The sequence below is a fragment of the Schistocerca piceifrons genome, chromosome 3 (assembly GCF_021461385.2).
Source record: "Schistocerca piceifrons isolate TAMUIC-IGC-003096 chromosome 3, iqSchPice1.1, whole genome shotgun sequence".
In the NCBI taxonomy this organism is placed as follows: Eukaryota; Metazoa; Arthropoda; class Insecta; order Orthoptera; family Acrididae; genus Schistocerca; species Schistocerca piceifrons.
The window spans coordinates 422,879,784-422,897,976 of NC_060140.1; the positions used below are offsets into that span (position 1 = coordinate 422,879,784).

At 39.6% G+C, this 18,193-nt stretch overlaps 1 protein-coding gene across 8 annotated transcripts in view; it reads left to right on the forward strand.

The window, feature by feature from the left end:
• LOC124789444 (oocyte zinc finger protein XlCOF6.1-like) overlaps positions 1–18,193 on the forward strand; it is a 76,832-nt gene that overhangs the window by 33,256 nt on the left and 25,383 nt on the right. The window contains exons 1-3 of one of the 8 annotated variants that reach the window (XM_047256794.1): positions 1,805–3,325; positions 3,423–3,565; positions 7,092–7,147. The exons of 6 other annotated variants lie outside the window; for them this stretch is intronic. In XM_047256794.1, the coding sequence (XP_047112750.1) occupies positions 3,261–3,325; positions 3,423–3,565; positions 7,092–7,147 (264 nt within the window). In that variant the 5' untranslated portion in view covers positions 1,805–3,260. Of the gene's footprint in view, positions 1–1,804; positions 3,326–3,422; positions 3,566–7,085; positions 7,148–18,193 lie in introns of those variants that run through there. One more of the 8 variants, XM_047256799.1, reaches the window with a different exon arrangement.

Consider the following 18,193-nt stretch of genomic DNA (forward strand, 5'->3'; position numbering starts at 1 on the left):
GTAGTTTGCAAATTAATGGCATATATTCTTAATAACTAAAGCTATAAGGGTTTTGTTTTGGAGTTTGTAATTACATTTGTTTTGCTGTTTCACATAACCAACATCGAATATAAAATAGATTTCAAATTCATCCCCTATATGCTGTGCTTTGCAGTTCTTCCTGCGTTGCCTCCCTTTCTCTGGAGACATTTATTTTGCGGAGACATTCTCCAACTGCCATCTGAATCCTGCCTGTTTCTGGATCTTCCATATCAAACTGCCAAGTTGTGAGTAAACTGTGGCACTTTCTTTATATGTTCTAAGAAAATAGTGCAAAGACACAGTTGCAGAAGTCAGTAATGTAGCTTTTTCAGTAGGCCTAGTTAAGTGCATAGTTGTTAAATGACACTGAAAAACTGTTGACAGTATTCCAAAACAACTCTCCACAATTATTCTAGAGCAAGACATTCTTTCCTGGCTACTTTTCTGTTGCCACCCTGCATATGGTTTCATCGTGTACTCTAAAAGAGCAAAAGCATTATCTCCCACCATAACAAATGGCACATCCTTGTTTCTTCCAGGAAGTGGTCTTGGCAAGGGTAGAGCATTTTTTCCCTTAGAAAATCACTCACCCATCTTGAAGTGGTTGAAGACATCACCATCTGAAATACTTCATTGCATATCTACTTCGTAACTGATTACGTTGTAATATGCATTTACCAATGCTAACAGCACAACACTAAATGTTCCAGTGTAATTATATTATAATATGCAGTTCCTGCAGGCTGCACTATTTCAATATGTTTGCCATGTATTGCACCAATACATACAGTATGGGGATCTAGTGTAGCAGGGGATACAACCCGTCGGCTTTGGACAATGACGTCACAAGTCGTCAGATAGCAGTTTACCATTTTCGCTTTTGCTGTTATGTTTCAGTTTCGTTTTTTTACTGATTGCTTAATAAAGTGGATCTGTTTATTCTATCTCGTGAGATTTTTTTTAAAAAAGCCAAAAAACACTTATCAGCCACTGAAGGGAGCTACAACACTAAGAAGAATCGCTTCTCGATTGGCGACTTGTGACGTCAATGTCCAAAGCCGACGGGTTGTATTCCCTGCTACACTAGTCCCCAGTATGGCAAGTTCCATGTTGCTTGAAATCCATTTGATACTTCTTCCCATTCTTTTTTTGTAGATGTTTCCTATAAAAGTAAGAAAAATACCATTCAAATTTAATTGCTGTATTAATAAGTAGCTTTAGGGGGCACAGTGTTCTAAAATTTACATTTTGTATATTTCAGGATTCATCAGAAACATTTAATGTACCCCACTTAGCCGCCACTGAAGAGGGTAATGATGATAACGATGATGGGTCAGATGAAGTTTTAATCAACACCACTGTATTCCAATCTACAAGCTTTAATGAAGAAATCCCAGCTTTTACAACAAACATCTTTGCACCACCACCACAATCAACTGTACACTCCCCATTGCCTTCAATATCTGTCAGAGAGCTGTAATGTGCATGAAGTCATTACAAAATAGAAAAACTGTCAAACACAACAGACAAATACTCTGTATTTGCAGCTGAACTGGAAGAAATAAGGAATGAGAACGTGCTTGTTAAAGTAAAATGAAAAATTTCTGTTGTAATATATATAACGCTAAGGAAATGCTCGCTGAGCAGGCTGAAGCCCAAGCTGCTGCTGCTACAGCAAAAACAGTGACATCATTTTATGCAGCTGAAAATGAGGCTGCAGGTGCAGATAACAATACTCGCAATGTGTAGTGAAGAAACAGTGTTTTCTTTTGTTAAAGTAAAATGAAAAATTTCTGATGTAATATATATAACGCTAAGGAAATGCTCGCTGAGCAGGCTGAAGCCCAAGCTGCTGCTGCTACAGCAAAAACAGTGACATCATTTTATGCAGCTGAAAATGAGGCTGCAGGTGCAGATAACAATACTCGCAATGTGTAGTGAAGAAACAGTGTTCTCTTTTGTTTTTTTAAAAAATTAATAGAGCCAAAATCGGGCAATATTTTTACAAAAAATTATTTCAATGTGTCTTTTTAAGTGTAAGGCAGTAACATTTATTATGTTCCATTTTGGGTCTTCAAACATATTTTCATTGCTTCCTTTCTGAGGGAAAGGCTGGTAAGATGTGATGTATCTGAGTGTAAGTGCACACGTTTCAAATGTTTCGGGCAGCTTATACTATTTTACTTAAAGGTTGAGGTGTTTGGCAACTACTATGGCAAAAAAGAGTCCATGACAGTAACTTTCAGTTCCTTGCCTTCAGATAGTGGGCTATTCGGAAGGAAATGAGTATGTAATAAGTGCATGTGTAAATGAGTTAAGAATGTAGAGTAAGAAAAATAACAGTACTTTTACAAAATTCTTGAGCACATTCAGGATAACCCACCACACTCTAGGTACAGTTTCACTAATTTTGGCCAGTGATATTCAGTGAGAGTACATTAAATGTGTGTAACTGTCACCTGTTGCCAAAACTTGAAGGTATAAAAGAAGTTGTTCTGCTGGTGATACTGCAGCTGTAAAATTTCTCTCTTTCTGTTGAATATGTAGGGCTACTAGCCTCAAGACTTAGTCAATCAGCCCACATGTGATTCTGAAAAAAATTCTTGAAACATTGACTTCAACGTTGAGCACCTCCAGTGCAGAATTCTAAGTTTCGTGAGTTTCTCATTGTAACAAGAACTTTCTGGACCACAAAATCCCTTGTTAGGTTGATTTTCGTGGCAATTACAACAAGAATTCTAGCACAAATTGCTAATGCATCTTCAGTCAGAATCTATTTCCGTTGCTTTTCTCTAACAAAAAATCGAAACACCGAATGTGTGTTTACAAGAATTTAAAACTGTTGTCAACATTTTTCAGCAGTTGTTTGCCAGACCCACAACAGTTGCAGATTTGCCAAACTTACACCAGTTGTAGCCCATGTTTTTGTTTGTTGGTGTTTGTTATTGGTGTGAAAATACCTTTATTTCCACGCGATCAGCGACGGATCACTGCGATCTTACCGCAAACGTGCGATCTACGAAGCGATCGGTCGCCCTTCGAACACGCATGCGAAAGAGCGCTGCGATCGTTCGCTCGTGTGTGAGAGACCCAAGGAGGTTAGAAACTGAGGATAACGACCAAGAAGCCCCTTGGAAGATGCCGTAAGCGTGAAGCCAGTACCGCCATTTGTTTGCGCTCAAAACATTGCCAGTAGCGTGTTTGTATTGATGTGTTGTTCTTCGAAATATTAACGTAAAATGGTTACATGTGTTGCGTCCGGATGCACAAACAGAAGCGGAAAGTCAGCTGTTACTTTCCACAGGTAAATGCTGCAGCTAAACTAAAACTTACGCTCCCAATAGGGAGCGTTTCAATTATTTTACTCATTACCTTCAATCATTTATGTTCGCGATACATAGTTTCCCGAAGGACAGCGCAAGGAAAAGCTTATGGATCAAGGCATTGCGACGAATAGACTGGAAACCAACTAAACATAGTAGAATATGTTCAGTCCACTTCCGAGAAGCAGACATTGATCGAACATCTTTATCGAATGTTCGCATTAAGGTGCGTTTACACTGCGATTTGTATCGGCACATGTATGAGATACATGTATATGCGACTTTGCGACATGTATCGCGACTTGTATGAGTTGACAAGTATCAACCTCATACATGTATGAGCGTGCGTTTACACTGGTTGATATGTATCACTGTGCGATAGCTTCCGACGACGATTTGGAAGTTTTCACATTTTTATGTGCTGATACACTTGCTCTTTTGGAAGATGATAAGAAGAAAAGGCGGAGGAAGCGTAGATGGTGGCACAGAGAGTTTCTCGCGAATTAACGCTAGAGGAATGGTACATATTTTAGAAATTATGTTAGGATGAGTATGGAGGATTTCCGCGGTTTGTTATCACTTTTGGCTCCTCTTGTGTCCAAAACCAACACAAACTTTCGGGAAGCGATTCCACCAGAGGATCAGTTGGCAGTAACAATCCGTTTTTTAGCCACTGGGGATTCCTTTTCGACGTTAATGTATCTGCATAGGATATCAAAAAGTGCCATATGCAACATTATTCTTCGTGTTTGCGAGGCCATTGTGCAAGTTTTATCCCAAGAAGTGAAGGTAAAAGTTTTATATATATATATCAGAGTATGTAATACATTATATAATTTTTTCATGCATCTGGCGCGTATATCAGTTTTTTGCTATTATTCCGGCGGCCTCGCGTGATAATGTTGGCAACGGATGCTAATGCCGACAATCGTGTGTGAGTCGTTGGCATTAGTAATCGCGCGACAATGTAAATGTTTTGTCATGAAATCTTCGTTTTACGAGGGCAATTACTTTTAACGAGCGGACGAGGGTACATACAAGTAACTGTCAACCAGGAACAGCAGCACAAATTTTCTACCGCGCCGTTGGTGTTGCCAACATAACCACGTGAGGATGCTGGAATAGGAACTAAAATTTTAACGGCACATACCTTTTTCTGCATAAATTTCTCAAATTTTGCTGAAATGGGTTAGCTTTTAGTTCTTTGGATCGACTGACATGCTTCACTCAGTAATACAATATCACAATTTCTGAGGACACTTTCTTCACAGTAAAGATATCCAACAACATTAATTTGTATTTAGTTTTATTAAATAGTACTTGACAGCACATTACATGCATATTTCAACATGCATTTTCAACGTTTATACATGTTTTTAAAGAATACATAAATTATGTTGCATTTGCATTTATTAGTTCATCGTTTGCCTCCTGCAAACATCTGTAGATTCCGTTCTCAAGTCTTGCCATAATTGTAGTATGGCCATTTTCATACAGAAATCTGAGCTTATTGGCGACCAAGTCACCCTAGTGGGTAAACTGGTCCCTTTTCCTGCCTGCTAAATTGTCGCCAACTTTTCTTAAGGTCTGTAAAAGACCTTCTCGGTCTTCATCCAGGTCTCTCCTGGCTCTCTTCAGTGCACTTGATCTACCACTTCCACTCGGACTTGGAGTGGTACAGGGTGCCACGGTTGCACATCCACTTTCATGTGGAGGCACAGAGATGAGTGGAGTGGTTTCCACTTCCACAATGTCTTCTGGGGGCGTGGCAAATGTCACCTCCTCCATTTCTGTGACATCGAAAGGGAAACTAATGCTTCCTTCTCCTTCTCCTTCACCATCTCCTTCTCTGGCTGGGGCTTCCATGACCTTTAAAATACATAACACATTTCTAAGGCAAAGTGAGCTATATGTTATATGTTATACATACATTATAATCAAAGTATCTTAATGTATTTAGAATTTCTTTGAGTGTCCATGCGTAAATTAAATTAAAAGAGTAACAATTTTCTTTCCAGCTTCCTGCTACTGCAGAGGAATGGCTGAAAATTGCCAAAGAATATGAAGAAAAATGGAATTTCCCCAGGTGTTTGGGAGCTATAGATGGGAGGCACATTGACATTGTGGCACCACCCAACAGCGGAACAGTTTATTTTAATTATAAAGAGCGCTTCAGCATTGTTTTGCTAGCAATTGCTGATGCTAATTATAGAATAATTTACGCTGATGTTGGCACGCAGGGGAGGATTTCAGATGGTGGTGTCCTTAAAGACACCACATTTTACAAAATGTTAGAAACAAAAACTCTAAATATACCACCACCAACTCCTCTTCCTGGTAGGAGCAAGCCTGTTCCATATGTTTTCGTCGCTGACGAAGCGTTTGGCCTAGAGGAAAATATTGTGAAACCATTTCCAGGTCTGCATGAAAAAAATAGTTGGCAACGTATTTTTAACTATAGAGCATGCAGGGCAAGAAGAGTAATAGAAAATGTATTTGGGATTATAAGTGCTGTTTACAGAGTGCTGAGGAAGCAAATGCTTCTCAGTCCGGGGAAAGCTACAGTGGTGGCACTAGCCTGTGTTTATTTACATAATTTTCTTCAAAACAGAAAATCTCAAAGTTATTATCCAGCAGGAACATACGACAGAGAGGGAGATGATGGCAACGTAATACTTGGGTCCTGGAGGGAAATCCCTACTGTGCTGGAGCCACTGCCCAGAACTGGCCGAAGAACTTCATTGCTGAATGACAACAGAAGAGAATATGCTGAATACTTCTGCAGTATTCAGGGCTCCATCCCATGGCAGTATGGAAAATAAGTTGCACATCATTGTTAAATGATGACATAAAGTAATATGCTCTATTCTTCTGCAGTATTCAGGACTTCAAACCATAGCAGTATGGAGAATCATGTTTTTCAGTGAAATTGTAAATATTCACATTATGTAAAGCATTAGCACGAAAAAATGTTGCCAAATATATGATTAATAAAATAATATAACAAATTTACTTACTGGTACTACTTCATGTGTGCTCCTATGAGAGAGTGGTTTGTAATTGTCTCTTATGAACTGCATACTTTCAAAAGCATACCATGAAGTGTGGTACACATTGCTTGTAGCACTTCCACTTCCTTTGCTGCTCTTCCGTTTCGCTAACTCGCGACTATATTGGCTTTTTAAATTATGCCACTTGTCCTCACATTCCTTCCTTGACACGTTAAATGCCTTGGCAATTTCCTCCCACTCGTCGTACCTTTTGTGAGTGTTCTTATAGTCTCGTATTTTCACACCCCATATACAGGGATGCCTGCGCACTGCCTCTATAAAATGCAGTGTATTTTGTTTGGACCAAGAAGTCATCGCAAATTTTAAAACACGCGGGCACAACACACGACAAAATACACAAATAACTACACAACAAACGACAGTCGGCAGCTCCAAAACTCAAAACAGCCGCCAAAGAGCCTGGTACTACGCATGCGCTAAACTTCAAAATAAGCGGCAGGCGACAAGACGACAGGAAATGATAGTACTGCGCATGCGCGAGTTCTTAAAATGTCGCTCATACATGTCGCGTATATGGCCAAAAAGCGATATACAAAATGTATACGCGACATGTATGAGCTCGAGGGTCCGCATACAAGTTCCGTGAATTTTTGTATGAGGTGATGTATCGCGACATGTCAAATTGACATGTCGCTCATACATGTCGCGATACATGTATCCCAGTGTAAACGTACCTTTAGATGCGGCGCCGTGCCATGTATTTTCTCATCCTTCACGTCGTACATGCAGAATGTAAGTTGCACTAGATGTTTCTTAATGATTATAATGTGTAAGTGCATCATATGATATGTATTCTTATAAGTTGAAGACGCCGTGGTTTTGACAACTTGTGTGAGCGCTCCCCGTTTATTTTCGCGTAGTTGTTTAAATTTGAGACAATCCAGTGAGTGAATATTGTTAGCAAGAAGAAGTCATGTATTTCAAATGAACGACATATGAATTCTTATTTCATGCAGATGATTGTTGTGCTCCGTGTTAATTATTGTGATGGAAAGTCTTTGTGCTTCAACATAGTGATTGCAGCACGTATGCACGCGAAATTGATAAGGTGCATGTTTCAAAAGTGGTATGGATTGGCATGCTTTTCTTAACTTTGTAGGCTATATGAAGCTGCCCAAAAAATCTTTTCATAATTACGTGTGATGCATGTTGTGATGACTAGTAGAGGCAAACATCTTTTATAACAAAATAATTGGGTTAATGTGATTGATCAAATTTTTATATGAGAGATCATTCATGTGATACATATACATCTGCTAATGCCTTCAGAAACTGCCTGACAGTGCTAAATTCTGCTGGATGGTTCTAGTTTGAGATTCATTTCTCAAATTAGCTATACAGAGCAGTTCTGGGTGCTTTACATAATCCCATCTCTTGCCATATGACGGTACATCCAGCATTGTCTAAGGTGATCATTTTTGGTATTCCAAGTATTGGGGGAGGCATAATGGTGCTCGGAAGTACTGAGCTCCAAATCTTGTAACATAGGGGTTTTTTCAGTGGTGCATTTGGTCCAGACTTTGTTTTGTGTGTATTGCAATTTGTGAATTGTTGAAGAACTTCGTTGTGGAGGAGCTGTTGGACTGAGAAGATATTTGGCAGATGGGCTGGCCTGTCCTGCCCCCCTCCCCCCCCCCCCCCCGTACATAAATCCCTTAGATCATGTGAGAGATGCATTGGGGTGACATATTGCAGCACACCCACATGCACCAATGATTATCCAGCAGTTGTCAAACTCTCATATGGAGGAATGGAATGCCATACTACAAGAAGTTTTTACTAACCTAGTGGCCAGTGTAGGACCACATTGCAGAGCATGCATTGCCATGTGTGATGATCACACAGTCTATTAAGAACCATGTCGCACCATTTGTAATGTTCATGGGACCATCATAAATCATGGTGACTTCAGTGGAATTATTGAGGGATAACTTGGTCACTTTGAAGAGAAGTGATCCAGTTCGTGACAGTATGTCACAGTAGTCTGTGATCACAAGTATTTGTTTTATTCATTGAATTATTTAATCATAATTATCATCTTCAGATTGATTTAAAAAGAATGTACATATTTATGAATAATAGTGTTATGATAAGTTACCAAACATTACAAGTAGTAGTGTGATTCACGTTGTTTGAGGAGGAACTAATGTACATACATATGTCCTTGTATTTATCAAAAGACATTGTCACATGGTATAAAAATCTGATATAAAATTATGGGAAATGCCTATAGCTACAGTACAAACAGTTGAGTGGGCATCATCATTAGGTGACACTGACCATAAGAAGTGTTTACAGTTGCATGTTACAATCTTCAACATGCGGTGTGAAACAAAATAAAATCAGTTAAAGTGCAATTAAAAAAGAATTAGATTTATGCACCAGTCCCCTGTAAAATATTAGTTAAAATGCAATTAAACTAGAACTAGAGCTTAAACATGGGTCCACAGTAAAATGTTGTTTAAAATTATAAATATTTGGCATCCCAAATAGGTTTCTGCAGTGTGTGGGGTCAGCTGGAATAATTGTAAACTACTAGAGATACATTGGGTGTAATTGTAGAAAACGTTGTTTTCAACCTTTGCATATTATTTTGACATAACTTCCCTCTCTCTTATTTGTAGATAAGATAAACACATTTCTGTTTTATTAAATTATTTTATTGTTCCAGTTAGATTGCAACAGTGAAATTCCTTAGTTTCATGTAAATAGCATACATTGGACTTTTACATTTACCCACTAAAAAATTACAAAGTGAGGTAAATGGGTACCAGTACTGAGTGGAGATTGCAAACCAGTATGATGATACTCATATCAGGTTTTGAAAAATGCCAAGGAAATACATAAAGTGTCAAAATTGCAGTTACACTGTAAATGATGTGTCAACAGCTGTGCATGATGTTATAAAATTAAAACATTTAAGGAAGCAAAAGCAGCTTATAGTGTCCCAAAGTGTCATATACTACTGAATTGAAGGGTGGAGTCTAAATTTTTGTGTGTCCAGAATTAAAGACTAAAAGGCAGAGATTAAATACAAACCTTTACACAGGATTTGCTTAATTTTATTCTGATTTCTTCTTTAGGTTGGAGGATAACACTGGATGAATGAAGCCTTGAGCATCCTCAAGCCCTCCCTCCACACGTTGACGTTACATTGGCCAGTTTAATTGCTCATGCAGAAATGGGGGCTCTGAATGGGGTCTGTGCTGGGTTAGGTAGGGAATCTACAAGTGTTTTGGCCTGCATTGCTGTAATGCACTCACTTTGTACCATTGATCATACACTGAGGTGACAAAAGTCATGAGATAGCAATATGTGCGCTTACAGCTGGTGACAGTATCGCATACACAATGTATAAAACGGCAGTGCTATGATGGAGCCATCAACTGTACTCAGATGAGTCATTTGAACAGGTTGCCTTTGTGATTATGGCTGTGCGATGGGAATTAACAGACTTTAAATGCGAAATGGTGGTTGGAGCTAGACACAGGGAACATTCTGTTTTGGACATTGTTAGGGAATTCAGTATTCTGAGATCCATAGTGTAGCGAGTGTGCAGAGAGTACCAAATTTCAGGCATTACCTCTCACCACTGAAACGCAGTGACTGATGGCCTTCACGTAACGACCATGAGCAGTTGCATTTGCATAGAGTTGTCAGTTGTATCAGACAAACAACAATTTGTGAAATAACTTCAGATATCAATCTGGGGCATAGGATGTTTGTATTGGCTAGTACAGTGTGGCTAAATTCCATATTAATGTACTATGGCGGCACATGACAGATGAGAGTACCTTTGCTAACAGGACAACATTGCCTGCAGCACCTCTCCTGGGCCCATGATCATATCGGTTGGGCCCTAGATAACTGGAAAACTATGGCCTGGTCAGGTGACTCCTGATTTCAGCTTGAAAAAGCTGGTGTTAGGGCTCAAATGTGGCACAGACCTCACAAAGCCATGGATCCAAGTTGTGAAGAAAGCACTGTGAAAGCTGGTGGTGGCTCTGTAATGGTATGGTCTGTGGTTACATGGAATGGACTGGGTCTTGTGGTCCAACTGAAGAAACTGAGACCATTTACAGTCATTCATGGACGTGATGTTCCCAAACAACAGAAATTTTATGGATGACACTGCACCAGGCCACAATTGTTCGTGACTGGTTTGAAAAACATTATTTGACCACCAATGTTGCTCAACATGAATCCCATTGAATGTTTATAGGACTTAGTTAGGAGGTCAGTTTGTGCGCAAAATCCTGGACTGGCAACACTTTCCCAATTATGAGCAGCTATAGAGGCAGCGTGGCTCAATATTTCTGCAAGCGTCTTCCATTGACTTTCAGCTGTAGAGGCAGTGTGGCTCAATATTTCTGCAAGCGGCTTCCATCGACTTTTTGAGTCCATGTCACATCGAATCGCTGCACTACGCCGTGCAAAAGGAACTCTTAACTCTGACATGATATTAAGAGGTATCCCATGACTTTTGTGACCTCAATGTGTGTAAGAATGGTGCAGTTCAGAGTTGGACTTTGTCCAATACCTAACCAGGGAGACTGTAAACTGCTTCAACAAAGCAGTGGATGGAGGAACCAAGGTTTTGTCAATGGTTCACTACGGTTTTTATCCATCACGTACAAAAATATTGTAAAAATCCCCAGTTACCCTATCAAAGTGTCATTTTGATGTTTGATGGGCATGCTAGCTACGTCAGTTTACAATTAATGGAAATGGGTGTACAGAATAACATTCATTTAGTGTGCTGCTGAGTCATTTACCTGGCAGACTACAACCTCGTGACAGATTTGTATTTGGCCCTGTTAAAATCACATGGGGAGAAAAGCGTAACCATATATTTTTTTGTTTGTGTGTACTGACTAGGAATATGTTACTTTGTTACCTCATTTTTAATGTCGTTTGATAAATTATTTTAAAAATTGCTAATTTTGGAATTTTTATCACATGTTGGTTGCGATAATTATAAACACTATTTGTTCAGGAAAATGTTCATAAGTTGTAGAACAGTGTTGGTTTACAGTTAACCCTGCTGGCAAATCCAGATCTAGTCCACACTTTGAGATTGCAATTTCCATTTACTCTGGACACAATGGGGTAAATGTAAACTTACTAAGATGTCATGTGAAGAATCCAAGAGCAGATTTTGTATTTCAAGGTATTATGTCTTAAAATGGCAAAAATAATTCACTTAAATTCAGCAAGCTAGCACTTACTTGAAACCATCATAACTTCACAAAATAGTTTCCAATTACCCCACCAGAACTGACAACACACAGTAAAGTTAACCGACAGCAGTTGAGAAAACATGAAAAAGCAGCAGGCACATGATTCCAAGAAACCAGAGCCAAGAAAACAAGGGGAGCACAGTGCGAGTTTGAAAACAGGTAGACAGAGCCTCATCATTATGACATGCAAGATCTGTAACAGCCTATCATACAGTGAAAAATTTCTGTATGGTATAAATTCATTTGGTTCATTAGAAGTTCTGTGGGGTGACATTTCTTATTCCTCTAGACATATATTTCTTCCAAAAGCTTCTATAGGCAGCCCCTAAAAGCTGTATGTGCGACTTACATGTCGCAGTTGGTGTTGGTTTCAGTACACTTGCATTCAGTCAGGTGTTGTCCAAATGCAGTTTTGTTTTGTAGATATTTGTATTCCCTGAACCTAAAATAAAAATTCCTAACTTTGTGTCCAATATAAAACTTCTCACAATTTGTGTGACATTTTGTGGACTCCATAATTTGAAAACTTGTTATTTGTCAGTTAACTTGTGTCTAAGCTGCACTTTCAGAGAACAGTTTATTTGTAAACTGCATCTGACATTTGTGTTCTTCAGTTGCTTCTCTAGCTGTTGAGATACTCTTCAGTAGTGTGTTATCAGGCAAAATTTTTATTACTTTTCATTGCTTCCTATACTCCCTTGCTTTTTTATTTTATTATATGGATGCATGGCTGTTTGTTGTAATATGTGTGGTTCTTTACGTATTTTTTGCCTGTCTCATGAAGCAAATAATCTGATCAATCATGGAAGTAAAATAAGACTATTTTGCACCACCCTGGTGTTAAAGAAAATTTTGGGAAGTGTAGGACAAAACCATGCAGTGAAGATATTAGTCATTTGCTATAACTCTTAGCATCACCAAGATGTCTTCCACATAACATTCATCATGTATGTATGTATTAAACCGGGGATCCAGAAACGATGGAGAGGCTTTGTCCCGCCGTAGCCCTCAGTGGTTCACAACCCAACAACAGGCCACAGTAGTCCACCCACCCCACATCGAACCCAGGTTTACGGTGCAGTTCAGCATAATGGGAGAGGCTGGGGCAGAGAGGGAGAGCAGGGTATGGGTGTGGGACAGTAAAGTGCTGCAGGGAGCGTGCATGGAGGAGGTGGAGAGTATTACATCTAGCGCAATTTGGAGGTTAGGTGGATGGCAAGGAGGGGGGGGGGGGGGGAAGGGGCTAGATGGGTGAGGACAAAGACTAATGAATGTTTAAGCCAGGAGGGTTACAGGAACATAGGACATATTGCAGGAAGAGTTCCCACCTCCGGAATTCAGAAAATCTTGTGTTGGTGGGAAGGATCTAGATGGTGCAGGCTGTGAAGCAGTCATTAAAATGAATAATTTTGTGTTGGGCGGCATGCTCAGCAACAGGATGGTCCAGTTATTTCTTGGCCACAGTTTGTCGGTGGCCATTCATGTGGATAGCAGGGTTGTTGGTTGTCTTGTCCACATAGAATGCAGCACACAGCTTGCAGCTAAGCCTGTAGATCACATAACTGGTTTCACAGGTAGCCCAGCCTTTGATGGGGTAGGTGATGTTTGTGACTCAACTGGGGTAGCTGCTGCTGGTGGTGGTGGGAGGATGTGTGAGACAGCTCTTGCATCTATGTCAAATTACAGGGATATGAGTCATGAAGCAAGTATTGGGAGCAGGGGTTGTGTAGGGATGGATGAGGATATTGTGTAGTTGTGGTGGGCAGCAGAATCTCTCTGTGGGAGGGGTGGGAAGGGTAGTGTGTACGACATTTCTCATTTCAGAGCACAACAAGAGAAGTCGAAACCCTGATGGAGAATGTAATTCAGTTGCTCCAGTCTTGGGTGGTACTGAGTCACAAGGGGAAAATTCCTCTGTGGCTGGTTTCACAAGACTTTGGTAGGTGTTGGGTAACTAGAAAAGTAAGGCATGGCAAACCTGTCTTTGTACAAGGTTGGGAGAATAATTACGGTCTCTGAAGGCCTCAGTGAGACCCTCGGTATATTTCGAGAGGAATCGCTTGTCCTACAGATGCGACGACCATGGATGGCTAGGCTGTATGGAAGGAACTTGGTGGTATGGAATGGGTGGCAGGCATCTAAGTGGAGGTATTGCTTTTTGTTGGTAGGTTTGCTATAGACAGAGGTATTGATATAGCCATCTTTGAGGTGGATGTCAACATCGAGGAAGATGGCTTGATGGGTTGAATAGGACCAGGTGAAGGGAATGTCAGAGAAATTGTTTAAGGTTCTGGAGGAATGTAGATAGCGTGTCCTCACTCTTGATCCAGATCACGGCAATGTCATCAGTGAATCTGAACCAGATGAGGAATTTGGGATTCTGGGTGTTTAGAAGGATTCCTCTAGGTGGCCAAAGAATTGATTGGCTTGGGATGGTGCCCATAGCTGTACCCCACATTTGTTTGTAGGTAATGCCTTCAAAGGAGAAGTAATTGTGGGTGAGGGTATAGCTGGTCATGGCCAAGGAGTTCGTTGTTTAGAATATGTCATGTGTTGGTAAAGGTAGTGTTCAATAGCAATAAGGTCATGGGCATTTGAAATGTTAGTGTAAAGGGCGGTGGCATCAATAGTGACGAGTAGGGCACCGTGTGTTAAAGGAACAGGAACTATGGAGTGTTAATGGAGGAAATGTTTGGTATCTTTTGTGTAGGAGGGTAGGTAGTGGGTAATATGCAGAAGCTGTTAATCTACGAGAGCAGCAATTCTCTCAGTGGGGGCACAGTAACCGGCTACAATGAGGCATCTTGGGTGGTTGGCTATACAGACTTTAGAAAGCATACAGAAGGTAGGAGTGCAGGGAGTGGTAGGGGTGAGGAGAGAGGTGGACTCCAGGGAGAGGTTCTGGGCTGGAGGTCATGCTGGGTCTCTGGAATTGGGTTGCTGTGGTAGGGTTTGAGGGTGGATGAGTTCTTCCTTACTCTCACTTTAGCCAGAACCCAATCCCACACACTGTTCCTGCGTTGATGCTTTGCTCATGAAAGCTCACAAATGGCTCCATCAAATTATCCATCTTCGACTGCCACCCTTCATTTCACAATGACCTCCATCTGTTCAGTTTCTGTTAATCCTTAGCCCTCATCAATATAGTTCTGCAAAACCATATCAATCAGGCTCAAACCTCCTTGCATACCTTCTGTCCATCCGTAAAATTCTCCATCTATGCAGTCCCAAATTCCTGGAACCTGTAACATACATTGAAACTCTCGCCGTCCAGTATCCGGAGCAACATGCACAATGCCACCTCAAAAAACTTTGAACTGTAACCAAATCAACAGAGAGATTTGTGGAAGATTTTTGTACACAGTGAACACATCTAAAATGACATGACTGTGCTGCAAAACAACAATCTGCTTTTTTCTGAGAACAAAACTCCACTAATTTGGAATGAAGCCATTGTTATGTGTGATTTTGCTGAAAATTATTCTTTGGGCCTCAAGATGGAGCCCAAGGGTTCCATTGGAGTAATTCCATGGCCACAGTGCGTTGTAAGACAAAACATCAGAATAAAGAAAAAATATTCTTAGCTACAGAATTTTTTTTTATCCGAGATAGTTTGGCTCGCAATACAGCATTCTTATTTGTGTTCGAAAAATAACTTATTAGAGTTTGTGAAATTTGATTTTCTTTCTAATTTGAACAGAATTTATTACTTCAGTGATGGCTCAGCTGCATAATATAAGAATCTAAAAAAACTTGTCTAACTTACATCATCATGTTGACGCTTTTGAAAGAATTCAGGTGAAATGGGATTTTTATTCTGCTTCACATGGAAAGAGAGTGCTTGATGGTGCTGGTGACAATAAAAAAGCTTACAGGCAAAGCTAGTTTGCAAAATCCTATTGGTAACAAAATATTAAATCCTGTTCAAGTTTATGAAGTACAGCAGTCACAGGAGCTCAAGTATCAAGAATTCATTCCTTTAAGCAAAGCCAAAGTTAAAGCAAAAGTTATTTCTTGTTTTAAAGACTCTGATGTTCATAAAATTCATGTTGATCCAGTTGAAGACTGCATGCCGTTTGAACATATTACAGGATTTGTTGCTTGTTCTTATGACTACAAATGATTGATGGGTTTTGTGCTGCCAAGAGATTAGAAAGAAGATGAAGTGAACCTTTTATTTATGCTTCCTTATGCACCAGCACCTTGTTTTTGGTACTAGCACCTTGTTTTTCGTACTTTGTAATTTATACCCCACAACTACCACTTGAACATACAGACTATCAAATGAAGAGATGCTAAAAGCCTCATAGATTATATTGCAAAAGACCGTGCTGTTATATCAATACTTGTTGAAGGTAATAGAAAGTTTCTGTTTGTAAAGCACTGAAACAATTCATTGTAAATAGTAACATCATCGTGTTGTTGTTGTGGTCTTCAGTCCTGAGACTGGTTTGATGCAGCTCTCCATGCTACTCTATCATGTGCAAGCTTCTTCATCTCCCAGTACTTACTGCAACCTACATCCTTCTGAATCTGCTTAGTGTATTCATCTCTTGGTCTCCCTCTATGATTTTTACCCGCCACGCTACCCTCCAATGCTAAATGTGTGATCCCTTGATGCCTCAGAACATGTCCTACCAACTGGTCCCTTCTTCTTGTCAAGTTGTGCCACAAAATCCTCTTCTCCCCAATTCTGTTCAATACCTCCTCATTAGTTATGTGATCTACCCATCTAATCTTCAGCATTCTTCTGTAGCACCACATTTCAAAAGCTTCTATTCTCTTCTTGTCTGAACTATTTATCGTCCATGTTTCACTTCCATACATGGCTACACTCCATACAGTACGATTTCCTGACACTCAAATCTATACTCAATGTTAACAAATTTCTCTTCTTCAGAAACGCTTTCCTTGCCATTGCCAGTGTACATTTTATATCCTCTGTACTTCGACCATCATCAGTTATTTTGCTCCCCAAATAGCAAAACTCCTTTACTACTTTAAGTGTCTCATTTCCTGATCTAATTCCCTCAGCATCACCTGACTTATTTCGACTACATTCCATTATCCTCGTTTTGCTTTTGATGATGATCATCTTATACCCTCCTTTCAAGACACTGTCCAGTCCGTTCAACTGCTCTTCCAAGTCCTTTGCTGTCTCTGACAGTATTACAATGTCATCGGCAAATCTCAAAGTTTTTATTTCTTCTCCATGGATTTTAATACCTACTCTGAATTTTTCTTTTGTTTCCTTTACTGCTTGCTCAATATACAGACTGAATAACATCAGGGAGAGGCTACAACCCTGTCTCACTCCCTTCCCAACCACTGCTTCCTTTTCATGTCCCTCGACTATTATAACTGCCATCTGGTTTCTGTACAAATTGTAAATAGCCTTTCGCTCCCTGTATTTTACCCCTGTCATCTTTAGAATTTGAAAGAGAGTATTCCAGTCAACATTGTCAAAAGCTTTCTCTAAGTCTACAAATGCTAGAAACGTAGGTTTGCCTTTTCTTAATATTTCTTCTAAGATAAGTCGTAAGGTCAGTATTGCCTCACGTGTTCCAACATTTCTACGGAATCCAAACTGATCTTCCCCGTGGTCGGCTTCTACCAGTTTTTCCATTCGCCTGTAAAGAATTGTTGTTAGTATTTTGCAGCTGTGACTTCTTAAACTGATAGTTTGGTAATTTTCACATCTGTCAACACCTGCTTTCTTTGGGATTGGAATTATTATATTCTTCTTGAAGTCTGAGGGTATTTCGCCTGTCATAATTGATTAATTAGTAACTTTAATTAATGTTAATTTATTTGTTAAATAAGGTACAATTAATTAAATTATTCATAGTCTGTACCGAGCATGTGTTGATATGATGTATGTTCAAACATTTTTGTAGTTAACATGGAAAAGCCAGTTTTGACTTTAAATTCAAATGTTTGATTCTAATGCTGCAATAAATTGTCTTTAAATGAGACTAACAATTGATTTGACACTATTATGTGGTCAAGGCACAAGTCTACAGACTATGTGCTGGATGCTGTGTTTACCAGAAAAATAAAATTTATTTTAACATGTTCCCACCGGAATACCATCTTGTAATTTAGCAGACACGTAAAAAAAAATTGTGTATTAGTACACCCTTTTTAATCCGAGCACTTCATTCGTTGTTTTCCATTATCATTCCCTCTTGGTTCTTGTACGTTTTGTGTATTACCTGTTTTTCGTAATAACTTGCCCATGTTCTTAGATTTTTGAATGTGTTGCACCATTTTCATTGCCGAACACTTTTTCTAGGTCAATGATTGCTGTGAGCATGTCTTGATTTTCTTCAATCTTGCTTCCAAGTCCAATGTGAGAACTGCCTCTCTGATCCCTTTACCTTTTCTAAAGCCAAACTGATCATCATCTAACTGATCCTCAGTTTTCTTTCCATTCTTCTGTATATGAGGCACCTAGTATCAAAACTGGCCAAGTCACAAAATTTACAAAAAATGAGTTAGTATTACTGATTTAAAGTAGAAGTACATTATTATAATG